The sequence below is a fragment of the Tetrao urogallus genome (assembly GCF_951394365.1).
Source record: "Tetrao urogallus genome assembly, chromosome: 1".
Lineage (NCBI taxonomy): Eukaryota > Metazoa > Chordata > Aves > Galliformes > Phasianidae > Tetrao > Tetrao urogallus.
The window spans coordinates 180,231,835-180,254,859 of record NC_136813.1 but is presented as its reverse complement, the minus strand read 5'-3'; the positions used below and the strand labels follow the sequence as shown (position 1 = coordinate 180,254,859).

The 23,025-nt window shown below is 41.4% G+C and overlaps 1 protein-coding gene across 2 annotated transcripts in view; it reads right to left on the bottom strand.

The window, feature by feature from the left end:
- ATXN7L1 (ataxin 7 like 1) overlaps window positions 1-23,025 on the bottom strand; it is a gene marked incomplete at its 3' end in the record, with an annotated part of 108,735 nt that overhangs the window by 591 nt on the left and 85,119 nt on the right. For both annotated transcript variants that reach the window (XM_079544249.1, XM_079544250.1), the window contains 7 exons: window positions 21,538-21,821; window positions 15,849-15,931; window positions 14,764-15,020; window positions 12,480-12,672; window positions 11,200-11,321; window positions 6,626-7,562; window positions 2,142-2,216 (listed from right to left, as the gene is read on the bottom strand). In XM_079544249.1, the coding sequence (XP_079400375.1) occupies window positions 2,142-2,216; window positions 6,626-7,562; window positions 11,200-11,321; window positions 12,480-12,672; window positions 14,764-15,020; window positions 15,849-15,931; window positions 21,538-21,821 (1,951 nt within the window). The remainder of the gene's footprint in view (window positions 1-2,141; window positions 2,217-6,625; window positions 7,563-11,199; window positions 11,322-12,479; window positions 12,673-14,763; window positions 15,021-15,848; window positions 15,932-21,537; window positions 21,822-23,025) is intronic.

Here is a 23,025-nt window from a genome sequence, read left to right as displayed (position 1 = left end):
AAAATGATGAAGATTTTGTAAGGAAAAGTAGTGCTTTCTATTACAGCAACAACAGCTGGAAAACCAGGCGCACCTTTATGTACACAAGCTCCTGTTCAGTTCTCAACTAGATGCAAGAAAGTTCAAAGTAAACACAAATTGAGAACAACCCGTGTGAGCTGAACTCACTGAGCTTAACACAGTGGAGACAGCAAGCAGGCCCAGCAGGCATGGAGTGCCACCGGTCCCACACAGCAGCACTGAGAACACCACGCCACTTCTGCCTGCTTCCCAGGTCTGCACTCAGGAATACATGCCTGTTTTTTTCCAGCTGTAAAACTCCGTGCAGTAACTGACATTCTCTCTGCCTACTGACATTGCATCACTTGGACTCTGATTATCGTGGTTACATCAGCACTAATATTAAAAGCAAAAGAGCTCAGGCTCTCTCTCAGGCCCCAACGGTACACTGACTGCCAAAGAATACATTTGCAGATCCACTTATGTTACCTAATTAATAACACTTTTTATAAAGAAGTAGTACAGCTCAGCTTCAGACTAGAATTTTATTTAGAGGCTATTCCTTCACCAGACTGGAGAACCAAAGCTGTCAGCAAAGCAGCTCCGACACGGCAGTGGGAAGCAATCATGGCTCCAAGCACTAACATCCTGTGTCAGAGTTAACACAGAAAAAAAACCCCAAACAGAAACAATACGTTTCATAAAGCTTAACAGATCTTCATTTTCCTTTGTGTTTGTATTCTGAACTCCATGCTCAGCTACTAAGCTGCCAGAAATGTATTTTTAACACCAGTCTGCAGAGCTTAGAACAAGCAAACACTTCTATTTTTGATAAAGTCATGGAAACTGGCAGCTGAAAAGCTTACCGGTAGCCTCTGTTTGTATATAGCTGCCACAAAATTAATGTGTTGCCCAGTAAGGTTTTCCCTGTGGGATCCAGGCAACAGATCCCAGCACCGTGCGCCTGGGCAGTGTGCATTTTGTACTCATGCAGGAGCACAGGGCTAAAACAAAACCAGCTCTACACTTCAGCTGAGCTTTATCCCACGTTTGTCACCGGTAGCTGGATGAAAGTGTCTCACACAGCAGCTTGCCAGTCCCTACGAATGCTGTGGTGTGAAGATACCTTCCACTTACTTCCCTTCAGTGCAGTGCTGTCACACGTACACTCCTTTGCATTCAGTACCAAGGGTGCAAGGGGTGGAACTGCTTTACCTTTTGACAGTTCATCATGACTCAGAACATGTTTTAGTGGTGAGACTGCTGTGGGTTATCACCACCACAATAATTACTTTTCTTGTGCTGCACCTGCAGAGCAGAAACTAAGCAGCATAACCATCTGGAACAACTACGCTGTGGTGTACTCAGAATGCACATGGGATTCTAAAATGCTGACTGGTCAAACAGAGAAATGAGCTGGCCTTTCTGTTTACCTGTGGTTACATCTTGCTGAGGTGGAAACCTTTTCCAAAACGAGGATCCTGATAATTCTTGATAGATGACTCAATTTGGAGAGCCAAACACAAAAGAGCTGACCTTCAGAATTTACTACAATTACCTGACCAGCAGTCTGTGTGATAAAACAGGCCTGGTGGGAGCACTAAGGATTTCTCAAGTCTGAGAAGAATGCAGGCTACACTTTCAGATTAGTTTCTGTGAACAGTCAAGTCCTCTGCCTTCCCCATCATGTTTCTGCCTTCCCTTTGCTGATTTTCATTTCTGTCTCTTTTTAAACACTGTCCTTTCTGTGCCAGTCTGGGACTCTGTTGTGCCATCCAACCCAGCAGGGGAAGCGGGATGGAAAACACACGCTAGCTTAGCTGGATCCTGCAGAGACACGTTGCTGCTGCTGCTGCTTTTTTATCACCAAAGCAACAGCTAGTGGGCATCGGATAAGCCAATGTGAAGCGTATTATAGGTGGTGGAAAACAAGCAAAGAACTTTTTATTCATAAATCTCAGAGGGAAAAATTGCTGGAAAAACACTAAGCGAGAGGAAAAAAACCTAATATTAGTTCACTGAAAGAAAGCTTCTGTAAATAATTGCATTTATAAAGAAAACGTATTTTAAGGCTTTGCAACAGAAAATATTTAATCACCACTTACAAACTATTTAAGTGCACTTTTAAAAAAACAACTTACTTGTCTGTTGTGTACTGGGTTTGATGTACTCGAAGGACTGGATTGTGACAAAGCTACACTGCTATTTTTTCCAATCTGAAAGACATTAATTGAGCAGCATTGAGAGACATATTTGTCAGTTGAATGCGGACGCTGGTAATGGCTTTCCTTTTCCTGAGCAAAGTGGCACTAATTGATTTGCATTTGGAACACAGGTATTTTGCTATTACAAAAAAAAACAAAACTTCTTCAGAGTCATAATTATCTCTTAGAGCCATAAACTCTGAAGGCACGTCAATACTACCAGAGATTAGAAAACAACATTAAGAAATGGTTTCTGGTGGAATTCAGGTTGCAAAATCCCACCTCTGTGGCCAGGAGCACTGGTTTGTGTGCTCATCACACTCGCTTTGTCAGCAGGCCAGCAAATGACAGCACAGTGAGCCTCCTCCCACAGCCCCTGCCCTCTCCTTGGGGCGCATGGCTTTAGAGCAGCTGGCTGAGCACCACGGCACGCCCTGCCTTACTGCATCTTCTTCCACGTGGCCTTTGTTTAGCATTGCTCAAAGAAGCACATATTAACCAGCAGAATCAAACTTCAGAGGTTTGAACATGCGACTGTCCCACATTACTGGATCACAGAATTTGGGAATAAGTGCACATTATTAGTATGTGTACATACATTTTGGAAGTGCTTAAATAAAATACTGCAAAATTCCGTCTGTGTACTTAAATCCTTGAAAGATTACAGCACTCTGGAGGAGCAGTTTGTTTTAGAACTTTTTGTAGCAACCCATAAACACATGGTGGATATTTCTGTTGCTGCACAAGAGGGAAGAGAGCTACTGAATCAAAGGGGTTATGAGACCAACCAAAAGTGACCAGGGACACCTGCTCACAATGGGCAAGTGAACAGATATGAGCAGTTATCCACATCAGTGATGGACTTGAAGTAATGGCAACTTTAATCACCTGACAAAGAGGTAACAAGGATCCATCATCTGAACGCAGTGAGAAATGCAGCTGCAAGTTTCTCACTGAATAGACAGGACTCAGGCAGTGGCCAGCAGAGTTTTCATCAACATCAGTTTTCTCCTTCCCTTCTGCAGCATCATTTGTTATATCCCATTTCATACATAGACTGAAGAGCAGCCTACAGCTCCCTGTACGCACCTTCCCCACCTCACAATGACTGCTCAGTAGAGTTTTCTCTGTTCACTCCCTACCCAGAAGAAATGGGCAGTGCTTTTGCATACAGCTGACTCCTACAGCACTTCCAAACAATGGCACAAAGACTGAAGGGGCAGCCCCTGCCTGCCCACCCAGCTCCCCCTCAGCCAGTTCTGAATGTCACAGCTCTTCTTCTCTAGATAGCAATGCATCACATTCAGCTTTTCTTGAATACGCAAATCTTGAACAGATACACAGCCCTGTAGAATCTTTCCTAGCTGTTCCGAACACTATGGCAAACTTCCAGACCTATATCCACCATGACAATATTCATAAAATCCTTGCCCAGTACAGAGCAAATACATAGAATGGAACCAGAGAATGGCCTGGGTTGAAAAGGACCACAATGCTCATCCAGTTTCAACCCCCTGCTATGTGCAGGTTGCCAACCACCAGACCAGGCTGCCTAGAGCCACATCCAGCCTGGCCTTGAATGCCTCCAGGGATGGGGCATCCACAACCCTGGGCAACCTGTTCCTGTGTGTGAAAAACTTCCTCCTAATATCTCACTAAACCTCCCCTGTCTCAGTTTAAAACCATCCCCTTGTCCAGTCACTATCCACCCTGGTAAACAGCCACTGCCCCTCCTGTTTATATGCTCCCTTCAAGTACTGGAAGGCCGCAATGAGGTCTCCTGGGAGCCTTCTGTTTTCCAAACTGAACAGGCCCAGTTCCCTCAACCTTTCCTCACAGGAGAGGTGCTCCATTCTTTCAATGAGAAAAACACTCACTGAGAAAGAGTCTTGCAGAGGTCTTGGAATCACATGGAGAACACAGCCCACCTCCCCAGAGCTGCCCACTGCGCTGCCCGATGAAGGGCTGAGTGCTGCCGGCTGCTGCTGGGCTGCGCTGCTCAGCAGAAGGGCTGCGTGAGGGCTGAGCTGCCGCAGGCCGCTGTGAGGAGAGCAAAGACGGCGCCAGCTGTGCCGGGGCTCGGTGCTGCACACACCAGAGGCCACAGCTCTCATCCCTTCTTTCTTTTAAAAATAAACTCTACTACAAAGCTAAGCACTTAGCATTTTCAGTTACTACCGATCAAGGAGACCTGAGTCAAATTAGAAAAAAAAGTCCAGGGCTTATCAGCAGTCACTTGAGCTTCTTCCTGCATTCGTATTTCTTTAATTTAATTTTCCTTATTACACCAGGGAGCAGGAACAAGATTTTAAGTAACGCCGTATTTTTTGTGGAATTTTTACTGCAATTGCACTTCTAGCGCACGGCAGGCCAAAACAACACAGCTTAAAGCTGATTGCAAGTGCTACATCCTAGAGTTTCAGTATTCCCACACGGGACATAATATACTAAGACCCACGTACTTAAGGGGGTGCAAATTTCATTTGTTTATGGCACAAACAAACAGCAGGAATTCAGCATCCTTGACACAAAGCTGTGAGCCAGACACCTGAAACAGTCAGCTTCACCTCACTGCTGTACTGGACAGCCAGTGCAGCTCCAAGGACAGCTACGTGAGCAGCAACGGATGACTTCTACATGTACATACATATATGCATATGTACACATACATGTCTACTGTTCATCATCACACACATCTAACATTTTCCTTAAGGGAAAACTATAGCGTGAATTAACAACATATTAACAAAGGCCTCTGACTGATCCTTGATGGTTTTTTATTGCCATTACAGTGTGAGTTGCTGAAATATACCCCACACTGGCACAGGAATGTCCCACAGGCACACATTCAATCACTAAGAGACTCAGAATGTGAACATAAGACCTCCTTCCACACACATGTATTGCACAAGCCTACATGCATCACACGTATTTGTAAGACTTCTCCGGACTACAACAGCTACAGATACTTTACGCAATGTGAAAAGACGATGCAATCCATTTTCTCCTGCCAGTATTTGCACCAAAGTAACAGCCTGTACTTACTTTTTCTTCCCATTTGAGATATTGTATCTCAGGGTAAGTTCCACCTTTTAGGCACACACGTATTTCAAACATCAGATGTGTGACTGAACAATGAATTTACAGCATTCTCCAACGATTTCAGTGACTTAAAGATTAATTCTGATTGCAAGACACATTTAAAATGATAAAGGGCTTTATAAAAGTATTTAAGCAGAAAGACAATACTGTAGTCTGTTTTTAAATGCCACTTCAATAATCTCAGCTGCACCTCTACTGGAAGCAGGAAGGAGAAAACAGACATCTTAAGCTATCCTGAGGCCTTCGTTCTGCCTGCTACACCGCATTTAGCACTTCTTCATTCCCTCCTTCCACTCCCACTGCTGCCTGCTGTCACCCATGGACTCCCTTGCCCTGGACACTACCCTCTCCATTTCTTAATTCCACTTCATGCACAACATCCTTGCGAAAGAAGAGTTTCACAATAGCTCAGAAACAAACCAACCTGTCCTAAGCTACTTTCTCTGGATTTTCTGACATTGTTCTCTGTGCTTCTGACACCCAGAGGCCAGTGCAAGCTTTGTTTTCTGTGCACAGCATTGCACTGGACACAGTGGCAGAATTAACCAGAAGATCATACTAAAGATAGCACTGGCAGCTTTTTCAGCAAAATTTGACATGTACTGTTGTCCATACACAGAATCACTGAAAGAAAAGCCAAAGTTCTACTGCTAGTGATGAGGAAGAAACCTTATCTGCTGCAGCAACTTCGATATTCTGAAGGTGTTCACACTAAAAGATAAGCAAGTGCCAATTAAAGGTGATCTGGTTAAGATCTTAATTTCTTGATTCTCCTGGTTTCAAACAGGAAACAGCATCTGAAGTCACGTGTCCCAGGCCTCCCCCACAGGAAAAGGCAAAACGTAAGCACTCTGCATAAATGGAATGAGGTTTTACATTAACATTAAACAACGAATCAGCAACAAATATGGGAAAAAAAGAAATGCTGACTCTTATCTCCCAGCTTTAATGACATACAATTTATTTCAGAGAGATGAGAATTAAGATTGGAAATTGATTTCTAAAAATTACTGATCCGTTCTTGACATTTAGTTTCACTTTCAAATTTACAAATGACTATTTTATTAATTGAATAAAAATTCTCATTAAAATATTTCAGGAGAGTAAAAAACCCCTTTCCTCCCTCCTCTGCCCCCCTTGGCATGTCCCTATGATTTGTACAAAATAAATACAAATACATTTCTGTATGAACACAGAAAATCAGCTGTTTGATGAAAAACAACCCAAAGCAAACACTGCATTTTCTTGTTCATAATGCATGAACTACTTTGAGTAAGTCAAACATGACCTGCAAAAAAATAACCGGAAGGGTCCCTTACCTGCCGAGAGATGGAGCTGCTTGTTGGGTCTGGCACCGCAGAAATAAGGTTGGCAGTGCTCTTTCTATGAACACTATTCATACCAGGCATTTTAGTGATTTTACAGGCTTTGCTACTAGAACTAGAGTTTTTACGTTTTTTTCCTTCTGATTTGTCGAAAGAAAGGGGTAGAGAAGACACTGCATTATGTGCTCCCAGGGAGTGGTCCCCTGAATGGTGCACAAGAGAAGGTACAGACAGATTAGAAGAGTCAATACTGCTTACTACCATGCTCATGTGTTTCACTGAGTCTGTTGAACTACTTGATAATGAAGTCCGTCCTGAGGGCTCCAATTTGGCACTGAGTGGGCTTGTTCCATTGTTTGTATTGTGCACAGACATACTGTTATAGGAAGATGTGGCCTGATAGGAGTTCAAAGTCGAACTGGTGTTCAGGACACAGTTCTTTTTGTGGGACCCTGAAAATGAAGACGAGGAAGATGTCTGCAAAGATAACGAGGATGATGATGACTGCGGCTTTTTCTTTTTGTTACTTGAAGACTCGTCGCTACGAGATGACAAGTCTTTTACTTTTGAGGATTTGCTGGTTTTTGTTTTGGATGGCTTGTGGGATGGGGAAGGGATGACTGCTGGCACTGGTGACACAGCTGATGGTGCCTTGAAGGTCGAGTCCATGATGCTTAGGCTTGCAGCCACATGAGGAAAAGCTGTAGTGTGTGACATAATGGAATTTGTATCCGATGTCGTCACAAAGGCTGCATTTGATAACATGGCTGATGTCATTATGTAAGAAGAAGTGATTCTTGAGCTGATAGGTGTTGACGGAATATATACTGCACTGGGGTTGCTGAAAGGTTGTAAGACGGACGCTGGAAAGGGAGTGGAGACGTGTGCTGCTGGAGAAGGCATTGGGCTGTCTGCTGCAGGAGGGATTTTCCTACACGGGAAAGAATAAAAGAGATTTAGATGCATTAAAAACTTCCATGTGATCAACACTGATAAGAGAAGATTCCTGGAAAAGGCCACTTATTAAAAAAAGAAAAGGCAGATCTGATTCATTGTAGTTTTGCTTCCTATTCCGCCAACCAGACATATTTTAATATGCACAACTTTAAACAAGTTGCACATTCAATAGCAGCTTACTTTCACTCCTGACTTTTTTCTTTATAAACTTCAAAAGCCTGTCACAAAGCTCGTGTGTTTTGATGTTCTAAGAATTCAGGAAAACAGCAAATTGTGTTTTCCTAATGTTCAGATGAGGGACACTCTTTCCATGAAGGCACTGGAGATGTAACACAAGAAGTTTAGGTGAAGATCTATGCAGTGCAATGTTTTGTGCATGGAACATCACCACTGAACTGTGCAGTTCCACTATTAAACCAGAGCTGAGCTTCTGCATGCATGTCCCACGTAGCAATTACATATATGGTGTTACAATTAACCACCTTCTTACAAATTTTATCTCATTTTTTTATTCTACTTTACAAAAAAAAAAAAAAAAAAAAAAAGGAAGGGCAGAGCAAGGGCAAGGGGTCTGAAATGTCTGACGGTGGAGTCTACAAACATACTAAACAATATGCTTCGTTCACTGCATGAGTTTTGACTAAAAGTTCAAGCTGTAGAACAGTTTCAGAATTAGCCTGAGCGCAGGTCAGACCTGTGAGGGCAGTAAATGAGTCAGTTTTGGGGACTGTGAATTACTTATCACCGAGCTTAAAGAGGAAAAGGAGGTAACGGGTCAATGGCTCATCCTTGCCTCAATGCAGTACCATTCCCAAGAGCTCATGTGGACAGGATTAACTAGTTAAAGTCATTCATTTCATTGATACTGAAAGACTGACAGAACCTGAAACAACACTTGATAAACTGTATGACTAGCTGAATACTGAGAATAAAATTTAATGATATTACCTGTGAAATCAGTAGAATGCACTTAAGTTCCTTTCTATTCTACCACCAACAGCACATCATCTATTACGTTATCCAGTCCAATGTTAACAGTCTTCCATAATGTCTCTTGGAAAATTATCGTGTGAGTTTTTCTCATTATTTGGACTATTAATCCTATTCCTCTTTGTTAAGAACCCACAGAGCACCATAATTCTGCCCTTGTTAATCCCCAGTACTGACATCTCTTCAGTTTGTAAAGACTCACGCCTGCCCTCAGCTAAGTACAATAAAACAGCACAGGGTATGGTTTATGACAAAATTAATCCTCTGCTGTTTTACCATAAATCAAATCCTAATTAACTGGCTTCTCTCCTGGTATTCTTCCTGTACAGACTCTCAGACAAAGCCCTGCTCATGACAGAAATGAGTAAGGGTTTGCACACAGACTGTGCTCTCAGAAATAAGCAAAGTCCTACTGCCTGTGACTTCCTATGGGGCTACGAACAAAGCAATTATCAGGCCCGTTCCTCAGTCTACTATTAAAGAAAAGCCAATAACTCTTACCCACCTTTGTAAAATACACTGAGAACTAGGGGTAAAAAGCACTCTGTAGATGTTGTTATTGTTCTCAAAATATGGCCTTGCGTCCCTTTTACCATTTGGCTCAGCTGGATGAGCCACAGCTAGGGCTGGACTAGCTCCACTACAACATAACAGCTTTATGCACAGCTCTGCTTGGGGAAGACAGGAAAGGATCAGTCCAAAGGACGGAGGACAACAGTGGGATACAAAAAGGATTAAGTGGTCAGGTTCCTGTGTTACACAGACAACTAAGTATGGACGGAATCCATTCAAATATTAGAGGCTGCATTAACAGCTAGAATTTGGGAAAACATTTACAATTGGATTTAGTGGGAGCAGGACAAGACCTGTTTATTTCTTGTATCACACAACTACTGCAGAAGTTATTTGAGCTTTTCATGAAAGGAATGATACTTGGTGTCACTTCCTCAGATGCCTGAATGTCTTTTCGCTTGACATACAAAGCCAACAGATAACAAGTTTTACTTCTCCTATTTATAGAAACAAAATTAGTTTTATTTGTAGGAGGTGGCAGACAGTGGTTAACAGCCAAAATTGCTAAGTAGAAGAAAGGAACCCGTTCTGGACCAAGTGCGATCTGTCTCTAAGCAGATGCAAGTGGCCCTTCTATGGCAAATCCACCCATTTCCAAATGATGTCTCCAAGTACAGCAGCACTGTTATCACCCAGTTACCAGGTCAGTCAGACAAGCCATGGTTCAATACTTCAATAATTTATATAAATAAAAATCAGACCTTGTTTATGTAATGGCTGGCATCCAATGAATATAATACAGTCCTGATAATAAACAGCGACGACATGAAACACTGCACTTTAGAGCAATTGCACTGAAAGAAGAATGCATGTTCCATTGCAGAATTAAAAAAAAAAAAAATCACATCTGCAGATCCCACGAGCCTTTTCAAAATATATATATAAAAAAAAAAACTTTGTGTAGTGCAGTCTGTTTTCATGTTTCTATGTAACCTAAGCATACAGTGATTGCAACCTGCATACATCACACAGAGGTGCTTCAATGCGGAGTCAAAAACAGAAAATTAAGACCTCTAATGCTGGTGAGTCTTGAAGGCACTGTGGACTAAAAATTTACACATTAGCAAATATGAGGATTGCTCTGAAAGTAACGCCTTCTATTTTATTATGCTGGCCCATGACGTCAGAGGCAGATGTTGGTGGTATGGCAGTAGAGGCTGAACCTTCCCACCAATATCCCATTACATTTTGTTGCCAGGCAGCAGAGAGGCAGTCTGACAGAATGGGGTCTGACATGGAAGTGTGGATGAAGCAAAGGTGTGTCACATGGAAAAAATGGCACCCATTGACATTCACTGACACTTGTTGAATGCCGATGGAGACCAACCAGATATGAGCACAGTGAGGCATTGAGTGGTGTGTTTCGGCAGTGGCAACAGTGATGTGAAAGACAAGCCCCATTTCAGATGGTTGGTGCACAGCTGTCATACCGTGAAATGAAGAGGGTCTCTATCAGCTCATCCACGCAATTTGGCAAATGGTGGTGACTGTGAAAAACAGTGCCTTAAGCTGAGAATTTGCTCTACCAAATGGTGTTCCTGTGCTTTTGTTATGTTGTAGTTTCCATGGAAATAAACAGGAGGCATTACTTTAAGAGCGACCTATGTATATACTGAATTTCTTACCACACAACACAAGTTTCACTGAGAAAAGTCTGAATGGTGATAAGGCTGTGTGACACAGATATAAAAGTCCAGGCCAAATCCAACCTGTGTTATAAAACTGCATGATATCAAGACATACCTCCAAGACCAGAGAACACCAAGCTCTCATGCACTTAAATGTTAGCAGAGCTACTGAATTATTCTCCCATCCCAAGACTGGAGGGACTACAGAAAAGTTCTAAATCTGGCAGAACCACACATCAGAATAGGTGATTGCACTCTTGTGCTGCATATTCCTCAGTGGAAAAGAAATCTTGTATTTGTATTACAGGCATGACTTAACACAAAGGTAATGTCAAAAACAAATCCCATGGAGCGTTTCATTTAGTAGTTATACAGAATTAAAGATGTTGAGCTATGCCCACGTGTAAAACTCCCACTTACTTCCACATCTGTGAATTCAAGTGTTTTTCTACCATGGAGTTTAGTGCGAATCGAAAATGGTCCCATCTTCTGTCAAAGACATAGTACCCTCTTCCCATTAAGCGACTACCATACGAACAGAACTGAAAGAAAAGATTGTTCAATGTTATTAAAAAAGTTTCTATGCTATAAAAGAATGACCATTTATCGATCCTGCAACATCTTTGCAATTTGTATAGCAAAATAGCTCTAAAGGGATATTTCTCTCTATTGCAGCATAAATACTTTTTTCATGATGTATGAAATACACACGTGACATTTCTGCCTAAAGTATACTTTGTACTCTGCTAACAATTCAGTTTACTGTCAGGTACCTACCTATGTGTCACAGGGAAGGAATACAAATGCCAAGCTACTATTAAAGAAGCAGTTCTGGCTAATAACACTGCGGTCTGACAAAATTTCTCCTTTTCTCTAAGGAATACGGACAATGTCACAGTTATCACACTTTATTCTGCGTAAGGAAAACACATAAATGAAGTCTTCACTGATTTTACTCCTTGGCTTGATCTCTGTGAGAAAGAGCTGCTCAGGTGTTGGCGAGTTCTCCCATTGTTTCTTCCCATTGTTTGTACAGCGTAAACAAATTCATACTGCAAATTCAGTGACACAAGGTTCTCTGATTTACAGTAAAGTTTGCTAGCAGCATGGGAGAAAGACAAAAACAGCTGCCAGAGAAACACATTCTCAAGCCACTGCCAGAGCAGATGGGCTATGCTGTGCTCTACTTTCCATTTTTAGATGAATGAAGCAATAGCTCCTATGTCCACATACACTCACATAAATGATATTTAATTACTGCTTCATAGCATGCTACAAAGATCAACGAGTACCATAATAGCTCTTCACTGCCATATGATTTTTACAGCTATAACCAATTGCAAGGTAGTTTCATAAGAACAATGTATGACAACAAATTGTCTGTTCACGTCACATTTAAAACACTGCAACTGTACAGTTTAGCAGAACTACACTTCTCAGACTACTGAGAAGAAAACTAAAAGGAGAACTTTACTTTCTATTCCTTATCCCATCCCACGCCCCGGCAATGTTTAACTATCATATGCAATGACCAGTCTTCTCCTCCTACCTGCTCCCATTCAAACCATAGTTTTCTGCCAAATGTAATACAGACTCAGAATAGTTTCCCATTCCTTACATTTTTACCAAAGCACGTTTCTTTCCTCCCCTCTTTAATTTCTTAAGAGTAACAGCAAGGCATGCCAGCGAGAGAGACATACCCCAAGAGGTCTGGGATGGTGTCCAGAAAAATGACAGTCTAATTTCTCAGATTCTTCAGCTCCATCCACTTCTCCTTCATCACTGGACAATCTACTAGTTAAATCTCCTCCCATGGAAGGCAGTGGCAGTTCTGGTACGTACCCACTGTGGTTTGAAGAACTGTTGCTGTTTATGCTATTGGCAGATGATGGTCTAGAAAGAGAAGATACATTTAAATTACCAGCATTCAACAGCCCTGCAAAGGTACCTGCCCGAGTCAAGCCTTGAAGTAAATTATGCCAGAAACGATCATGGAAAGAAGGACAGTAAAGGATAAAGAACAGCTGACATTTGGTCTTGCAAGAATATAACAGTTATCACCAAGTTGACATTAACAGAAGTATCTTTGTATTGCCTGAAATGTTAAATCCACCAAAAAGTTCAGTTTAAGATCTCGACAGATGCAAAATATATTACATGTGCAAACAAAACTAGATGTGTAAAATCTTCCCACGAAGCACCATTACTCCACTACTTCGTTAATCCCAAGTGTCCAGTTATCACATTTATTTCTTACTGAAACGTGCATACTAAATACAACAAGAGTCTTTAGTTTACTCCCTCCACAGGCAGTTCAGTATGTGCAGTCACTGGGAGGACTCTGCAGAACGTAGGGATGGCTGGACAAAATACCTGTGCTGAGCAAAACCAGAAAATGAAAAACAAGCTCTCCAAAACTAGCCTTCCTCATCCAGTGAATTTGGGCTATCAGCCACTAAAACTGTGGATAGTGCCCTCTCCTGAACTGAGCTGGGATTGTTAAAAAACGTCCACCAGCTGAAAATCACTGCTGCAGCTGCTGGCTGGTGCATGGGATAGATTGTGTGAGTGCTCCTCAGCCTTGAGGAACAGGTGGCCCGGTCAGGCCAAGTCACTTTCAGGGCAACCAGCAAACATTGCTTGGGGGAGCAGGCAGCAGCCACATAACCTCTGCCAGCAGAGCTGTAGGCAGTATGCTGACTCACAGCAGGGAGCAAGGCTTTCCTCTGGCACGGCCGCTTGTAAAAACAGGAAAGATGACAGAACAGAGACACTGCAGGAGAAACAGAAGTATAAATCGTACCAACATGACATATGACTGCTAAAATCCTTCTCCTTGCATACGACTATCTTTTCTTTGCAATTTCTTCTGCTGCCACTGAACCACATTTCAGTTTTGATTTTTTGACTGTAACACCTATTAAAACTAACGCCTGCCTGTCCCTCTACACTCCTCTGCACGTAAGCACTGTGTAAGGTCAGCCTTCTAATAGAAATTAGACGTAATTCTCATCAACTTTCCTATTCTTTCATTCATCCACAGCCCTGTGAGATTCACCTCTGCCACTGAGTGAATAGCATTTCACTGTGACTTGATGAACGCACAGTAAAAAATGGAAATAGCTGTCTGTAGAACTGGAGATAAGACTCTGACAGAGGGACTTCATACAGATGACCAAACATGAGTACCTAATTCTGACCAAGACTGCTGCAAAGACATGACATATGAAACAATGTCAACATGAACAAAACCAACCAGCCTAACTCTATCCACTCCAGAAAAAAACAGGAGTACCTAAAAACCCTCTCCAAAAGCAAAAAGCCATACAAAACAAATGGGAAGTTTCCCAGAGGGTAGAGTAGAATTCAGTAGCTACAATACTTCATAGTGGCTCTTCTAAAGGTACGTTTTTGGAAGTTTATGTTGTCTTTCTGATTTTGTCCTTTCCAAGAAAAACTGCCACAGCGGTGAAAGACACACCATGGGTGGACTCAGACGGATGGGTTTAAGCTACTTACACTGTCATCTACATGGAAGCACACCTTTCTTTAAGCCATTCCACTGATGTAGTTGGTGACATTTCTGCATAAAACATTCCTATACAACTGTACAGAATTTTGCCAGCAGTATCTCAATTCATATAAGCAACTTTCACTTCCAAATGTGTCACAATGACTCAGTTATAACCTTCCTCATTACTACCACCCATCTTAGCCAAAAAATGCTGTTAGTCTGAGCTTCAGAGCAGAGGACAGATACCACTCCTTACCCCAGTCCCAACCAGATCACAGACTACCATGGATGGGTTTACATTAATGTAAGAATATTCTACTTTATACTGCTAAGAGAAATCCTCATATGAAGGTATGTTTTATCATGCAATAGCCCAAACACTAAATGTTTATAAAATAAGCTGTATAAAGAACTAGCACTTTCTTACAGCAATTCCAGAATGCAACACTTCATGCTGGAGAACTGCTTACCTTGGAAGTACAGAATTTGGTGGTCTAGATTTTGCAGGAGATGTTACTTTAGATTCTTGTCCAGAGTTCACTGAAGATCCTGACAGAGAGTCTTGTGCTGGTGTGGGCTGGCTCTGATAGCTTTCCCTTGCCGATGGTGGATGCTCTTTGTCTTTTGCGACTTCTTTTTCCCTGGATCGAGCTTTGTGTTCAGCTAGAAGGATGTCAAACTGTTTTTTACGGCCTGGAACTGCTCGTCGATGATTAAGTGAATGAGTCTAAAAATAGGGTGGTTAAAAAGCATTTGTGTGTGCATGACATTGTTTATGAGTCCTCTATACTTCCGATACACCACAACTCTAAAAGATAAAAATCTACTTCAAGCAACTTCAGCCACAGTTATGGAAATAAAACTGCTACTCCATATTATATTTGATAATTTATGAAATCATTTCTTAAGAAATTACTTTTGCAAGAATTTTCATAACAGAATCCATTGACTTACCTTTTCCAAGACAGAAAGTGTAATTCCAATAACTTTAAAATATTAAGAAGTAACGCCATTGCGGCTCTTAACTTACAAAGAAAAACTGATTTCAGTGGATTGAAAAATGTGAATACATTTTAAGCAAATGTAACCTATCACCTCTACCATGAGGCACCAGCTACACATACAAATGGTCATTATAAACATCTTACGTTGGTGCTACTTTTTAACAAGACCCATCATTATCAGAAGAGCAGCCTCCAAATAATTTCTTACATGAAAATCATGTATTTTTTACAAGTGACTATACTTTAGCATTTTTGCACATATGAGTTGAAAAGGGAGCACTAAAAATAACTTCTGTGCTTCTACGTGAAACATTAATGCTTTCTGCATAACAAAATGACAAGAAAAAAACATCTCTCTAGAAATATCAGCAGAATAATGCAGATGGCTCTGATTCAAAGAAACAGAATTACTCAAAAGAATTACCTGAAGACAGCGTCTGAATACCATACCCATTGTCTGTAAGACAGGAGCAGGTATGACCTCTCAAACTACTGTGGTAGGATTTAAACTATAACAAAGCATCTGATATTTTATCTTCTAAGAAAAATACCTTGCAGGTGAGCGATCTTGTGCAAGGTTTCTTTGTTTCAGGATCCAGTACTCCACAGTGTTTATTTGGGTCAAATTCTCTTTCTGTTTGATGAAGGTGGAGGAAAAAGGAGAAAAAGTAGATTATTTCAGGAATTTTAGCCAGAGCACCATATTTGCCTAACAATACTTAATGCAGCCAAGCTCAGCCTGAAGCACTGTTCCCAACCCCAGTGCTCCACAATGGTGCCATGTGCATCACACTCAGCCACTTGTGCATTTTTTTCTGTTCGTATGTGCTTCAAACTATTTAGTCACAGATTTCGTAGGAGTAAGTCTGCTTACTTATGGAGTTGCACTCAACAGAGTGGTCTACACACACAACTCAGCCATATCCCAAGGAGTTCACAGAATCATAGAATCAGAGAATGGTTTGGGTTGGAAGGGACCTAGTAAGTTTGCAGATGACACCAAGCTGGGAGGTGGTGTCGATCTGCCTGAGGGTAGGGAGGCCCTTCAGAGGGATTTAGACAGGCTGGACCGCTGGGCTGAGGTGAATGGGATGAGGTTCAACAAGGCCAAGTGTCGGGTCCTGCACTTTGGGCACAACAACCCCATCCAGCATTACAGGCTTGGGGATGAGTGGCTGGATGAGTGTGAAGAAGAGAAGGACCTGGGGGTGTTGGTTGATGCTTGGCTGAACATGAGCCGACAGTGTGCCCAGGTGGCCAAGAGGGCCAACGGCATCCTGGCCTGCATTAGAAATAGTGTGGCCAGCAGGAGCAGGGAGGTGATCGTCCCCCTGTACTCAGCACTGGTGAGGCCGCACCTCGAGTACTGTGTTCAGTTTTGGGCTCCTCACTACAGGAAAGATGCTGAGGTCCTGGAGCGTGTCCAGAGAAGGGTAATGAAACTGGAGAGGGGTCTGGAGCACAAGTCTTATGAGGAGCGGCTGAGGGAGCTGGGATTGTTCAGTCTGGAGAAGAGGAGGCTCAGGGGAGACCTCATTGCTCTCTACAACTTCCTGAAGGGAGGTTGTGGTGAAGAGGGGTTTGGCCTCTTCTCCCAGGCAACGAGCAGGAAAAGGGGTAATGGCCGCAAGTTGTATCAGAGGAGGTTTAGATTAGACATAAGGAAGAACTATTTCTCTCAGAGAGTGGTCAGGCACTGGAATGGCTGCCCAGAGAGGTGGTGGAGTCGCCGTCCCTGGCAGTGTTCAAGAGGCATCTGGATGACGTGCTGCATGATATGGTTTAGTGCTTGTGGTGGCAATGGTGATGAGGTGACGGTTGGACTGGATGATCTTGTAGGTCTTTTCCAACCTTGTGATTCTATCATTCTATGACCTTTAAGATAATCAAGTTCTAACCCCCTGCTACAGGCAGGGGCACCTCCCATTTCACTCTCTAACACTGACTGCTTCTGAAGCCATGAAACGCATTTGCAAACCCACCCTCTGAATTTGACTACAGAGCACACTTAATACACATACAGACTAAATAGTGCAGTGTGTTATACAACCTTACTGTGAACTCTGAAACTCTGAAAAACAACCAGTGTTGTTTAAAACATAAACACAAGATTACTAGTGACATGCTAAAAACAGAATTTATCTAAATCTGTCTCATCTTCAGGAAGTATAAAGAAAAGAGTATGTTAATTCTTGTTTCCTTAAGTCATGGAGGCACAGAATTTAAAGTTTGCAGAGATCATGAAAATAAAGTCTCATTTGAGTTCTACTTATGATTAACATTAGAAGTGTATTTAATATTTAATGTGCTATATTTGCATATTCCATTGTTGTTAATATTTCAGTATTTGTATACCACAGATAGCATCACCCCCTTTAAGTTGTATTAATATAATTCTAGGTTTTGCACTACAGAGCTGTAACAAAACTACGGACGTAGAGTTATTACTTATGCAAAAAAAATCTACCATCATCTTTACACATGTAGACATGGTATGTTTAATTGGCAGGCTGGTTTGCATCTGCTTGATCATGGAATATATGATCAAAAACATTTGCCAAGGTGTTCTTTCACCATATAGCTGTGTTACATTTGGATAAAAATAAACATCTTGTACTTAAATACAACAACTGATGTAAGGACCTAAACATTCATTATAAACAAACAAACAAACAACGACGACAAAAAATCAGAGCTAGGATGAAGACAGTAATTCACAGCTACAGTACAATGCTAGGACATCACAGCCAGCACAACAGGAAAAACTGCAGGCCAAGGAGCCTCATACGTTAACTCTCGCCTTCTAGATAAGAGAATTATTAGCAGTTGTATGTAATCTGCTACATGGACTTAAACACGATCAAGTTCAATTCACAGCTATGTTACTGGCCTACTAGCAGAGACACATATCAAGAAGTGAGCTTGGGAAGAATAGTCAGCACTACTTCTTGGTAGAATCTACCAAGGGTCTGATATCTGTCACAGTCGTAGTTGTAGTTTCTGTGGCTTTTACACAGCTCAGCAGAAATAATAAAAGATCTGTGTATGATCAAACATAAAAAAAACCCACATTTTTTCTTACTTTTAGTGGATGAAAACAGATGTTCATGAGCTAAGAGATAATCATTACTATTTTTTTATTACAACCTCACAGAGGGAAGAAGAGTCAAACTCCTGTTTGAGACATAACAGATAGAGACTCACAGAATGGTTTGGGTTGGAGGAGACCTTAAACCCCACCCATCCCCAACCCCTGCTGTGGGCTGGCTGCCCCCCACCACATCAGGCTACACAGGGCCTCATCCAACCTGTGCCAGGGCCTCACTGCCCTCTGAATAAAGAATGTCTTCCTAACATTCAACCTCAATTTCACATCTTTTAGTTTAAATCCGTTACCCCTTGGACCTATCACTACATGACCTTGCAGAAAGGTCCCCCTCCAGCATTCTCATAGGCCTCCTCTAGGTAGTGCAAGGATATTTTTAGTTTCAGCTGGGCAGCTGTATTTTTAACTTCATCCCAAAGAGAACAGGAACTGAAGATATGTAAAAAAACAAAAAACAAAAAACCAACATTTTTTTTCCAGTTTGCTACTAAAGAACAGTGATCCACTTATGCCCGGAAGCTACAGACTCTTTTTGGGGGTCAGGAAGCTGCTTTCCTCTCTCTCACCAAAGACAATGCTTCCAAAAAGGAGCAGGGGTATTCCTCACCTGAACGACCAGCAAGTCTCAGCAAAGATTAAAAAAAAAACAAACACCCAAATAACAAACCAACCATCACCAACAAAAAAACCAACAACCAGAAAACCTCTTCAGCCACAGCCAGGGAAAGGGAAATGGCACGAGAGAAAATGGAGGCTATTGAAAGGAAAGAGAACAGATGTAAGCCAGTCAGACCTTCACAAATTAACAGCTGTACACTTGAAAAGTGAAGGACGGAGCAAAACCTAAATCCCCAGCCAGCTCCTCATTCTTTTAATGTAAAATGGATGAAATTTATATTAAAGCAAAAATAATCATCTCCTTGACCTTCCAAGATCTTTTTCTCAGCCTCTGCACAGTTCGGTATAATAATGGAGCGGAATCCATCATAATGACACACAATCTACAGACAATTAATTTACAGTGCTCACAGAACTTCTGTTATTTGCATCATCACTAATTTATTGCCTTGCTGCATGTGAGGCAGTGCAAGCAAGATTTAATGGATTCCAAATCTGTTAATGAGAGAGGAGTTTATAAACAGTATCAATTTAATTTTTTTTTTTTAATCTTATAAAAAGAAACTGAGGCCCATCAGAATGCTCAAGTGGTCCTGCGCAGAGTCCCAGTCTGACTGGAAATTTCCAGCACTGAAACTTTCTCTATCATGCAGAAATCAGAGTGATAAGCCCAGAGACAGACTAATGACAGAGTCACCTCCAAGGAGGCTGAAGGAGTCACCTCCAAGCAAGCTGAAGGAAGGCCCTTCAGAACAGAAATGGTTCTCCTTTATGAGCATATTGCAGCAAGCACTTGTACAACAAAGGTACAGTGTCTCCTACAGTGTGCTGAAGTGGCACATGGAGACATGAGGAGCATCAATATCGCTTTCAACTGCCCACGTGAGAAACCCTAATTGATTAGCTAAATTAAGCTTATGGAATATTAAAGGAAATAACGGGTAAAAAGAAATCAATGTTTTAAGTTAACTGCAAAATACATTACATGGAGTTTTTATTGGAATAACAAATTGGATCTTCGCAAGTGAAACGTGGTATAAAAGCCTAACCAGTTCCTTTTTCTTAGTATTTTTTAGTTTTTGGAATGCTATCATGAACAACTGCTCTGTTTTCTTATATGCCACCTTTAACTAGTTAAGAAAGCAATCAGTGTTGGATCCCTGAAAGCGATGGCATCCTTCCACACCACACACAGCCCCAGCAAATACTTCTCGCTGCTCTGGATCCGAGCCATGGTAGCAGTACCACGGAGCTCACTGCCAAATTTGAGAAAATGAAGGGAAAAAAAAAAAAAAAAAAAAAAAAGTAGAAGTGATATTCAGTCAAAAATAGGACACACTTATTAACTGGAAATTAAAGCATTTATCTTGCACACTTGTACTTGCCTCATAACCAGTGCACATTTAGAAAGCATTTGAACTAACTCTGTCATCGGACGATCTAATGCGGCTCATGCTGCCATTAGCCAAATTAGCCTTTCAGTACACACAGGCAGCTCCTGCCCAAATCACAAAGTACTGCCAGCAGATGAATAGACTCTGTGCAGCTCTTAAAGCAGTAAACTTGGGTCAGTTACTTTTGCTTAAAAAACAACAACTACTACAACAAAACAACAAAACCCAAAATCATAGAAGCATCAAAACACTTTTTTTTCCTCTTTTGATTCAAAACAAAAACATGTTTTCAGCTTCTGAGGCCCAAGAATGGCCACAGGTCACCACTGGGGAGCTCCATGGAAAAACACCTTCCTCCAAAGCATGGCAACCTTTCTGATCGCCCCTCAGCCCTCCCACGTGGGGCTGTTCTGCACGTGGTGACAATTTGCACAGGGCCCAGTGTCTTCAATGCTGCTCTGCTCAAGGCCACCCGAGCAATTTCCACACTAATGCCAGCCCCTCAGCCCCACCATCTGCCCCTCCTGAAAAAAAACAGAGGCCCCCACACTCCCACCTTCTTGCTCCTCTCATATGTAAACTGCAGAGGAAGGAGAGGAGGCAAATTATGACTTTCCTAACTCCCCCAAAATCTCCAGTATCTTCCTAGAATTTTCCAGTATTAGTTAAAGAACATTATGACTTGGTGGATAACTCCATGTCCTAAAGGTCAAGCTGCACAACTTGGTCATGACTGTACTGAAGTCACTCAGCCTATAATATTGTTTTTTGTTGTAAATAAACTGATATTACACAACAGACTGAAGAAGCCTTCTATCTTTCTGCTTTAATGATTTTACTTCCTTAAAATTTTACATGTGACTTTACTTGACCAGCTGGCCAATTGAGAAATGCATGAAGCACTCTACATTCAAACTACATGGAATGAGTATTTTGAAAACAGCTTTCACATGCTACAAGTTTGAAAGCTTTCCTTTTCTCACGTGTAAACTGGCATCTTCCAGCAGAAAGATCAGAACAAAAACAGGCCACAGCATTTTAGTAGCATATTATTTCTGAGCTATAGGAATATTAGTAAAGAAAAGTGGACTATATCAAAAGTTAAACTATGACATTACTCACCTGAAAGTCTTTTGTAAGGCTTGTTACTGCTTTTAGTGCCATTTTGGTGTTTCTTGTCTATTGATGGAGCTATAATTCCTTTGCCGTTCAGAATCTTTTCTGGCGATGGCGGCACTGACTTGGTTGTCAAACCAGATTTAACCAAGGTTGGAGCAGGTATGGTGGATGACGAGGCTGAGGAGGAGGTGATGGTGGTAGTGGTTGCAGAATTCATTTTAACATTGGCACCATCTGCCTTCACTAGATTAGGAATTTTCTCTAGACTGACTACTGGAACAGGAACACTGAAAAAACAAAGAAAAATGTTCATGTTGCATTTTCTGTATCACAAATGCACACTTCATTAGCTCCTTTCCACAGATAAAAAGAATTTGATGCAAGTGAAACAGCACTTTCAGACCAACACGGAATACTTAATATCATTACTCACTACTTTGTTCACTTAAACCTTTACAGAGCAGCCATTTGTAAAGCCTGGCAATGGAAATAATTATGCAAAGTTGTTTGTTGTCATTTTTTTTTTTTAAAGACATTTCCCCACTACTCATAAACAAAGTGCCAATAACACACATTCCTTTAAGGATATACTCTTATGCCATTAACACAAGCAGGCCGAGGATACGTTCACCACGATAATGAAGTAATGTGCTAACAATGTCAACAGTTTAAAATAAAAGCAATTCATTTGCTCAGAATGGCACACAGAAACAAGGAGAAAAGAGGTTTTGAGCATGGAAATCTTCATAGCAATCCCTTAAAAAGTAACGTAATCCTCAATGAAGTGAACATTACCAAAATGTATTTTTAATAAAATCTGTGAACTTACGAATACCTTTGCCTCACTTAACTACTGCAGCAGCACACTTGCGACACTAACAGAAGTTAAGTTCTCAGTATGGTAGCAAATTTACAGCTGGAATTACAGAAAACTTCTATACTCGTATCTTAAGTGCAGAAGTAAGCTGGTCAGAACACAGAGCTGACCACAAAAAGATGTAAGGCGCTGGTCAGCATGAAAACAACTGAACTTACTGATAAAATGAGCACTGCGGAAGGACTTTGCTTTGCTTTTAAACAGATGACATTTGTTGAAAATAGGAGAATTTGTCTTTTCTTCTCTAGATCTAGTAGTTTTACTGTATAGAAAGTATACATAAACTGGAGCTAAACGTATCTTCGCAACCAGCTTATAATACTTAATTCAAATGCTGATAACATAGTGAAAAGATCAAGCAGATCCTTTATTCAAGTAATGCAAAGGAAGTTTTATATGTTTTGCAGTGCACAGAACTTAGAGCAAGTCCTACAACACACGTGGGCTGATCAGTAAAAGCGAGCCAAGCCTAAGGGAGCAATGCTTTGCTTTACTTTTGTTACAGTCCAGCAAGTCAACCTTGAGAACAAACGCAATTCCTTCTGCATTTCACTGCAACATATGGAAGAAAAAACAATATTTTGATATTTTAAGACAGACATTCTGTATGACTC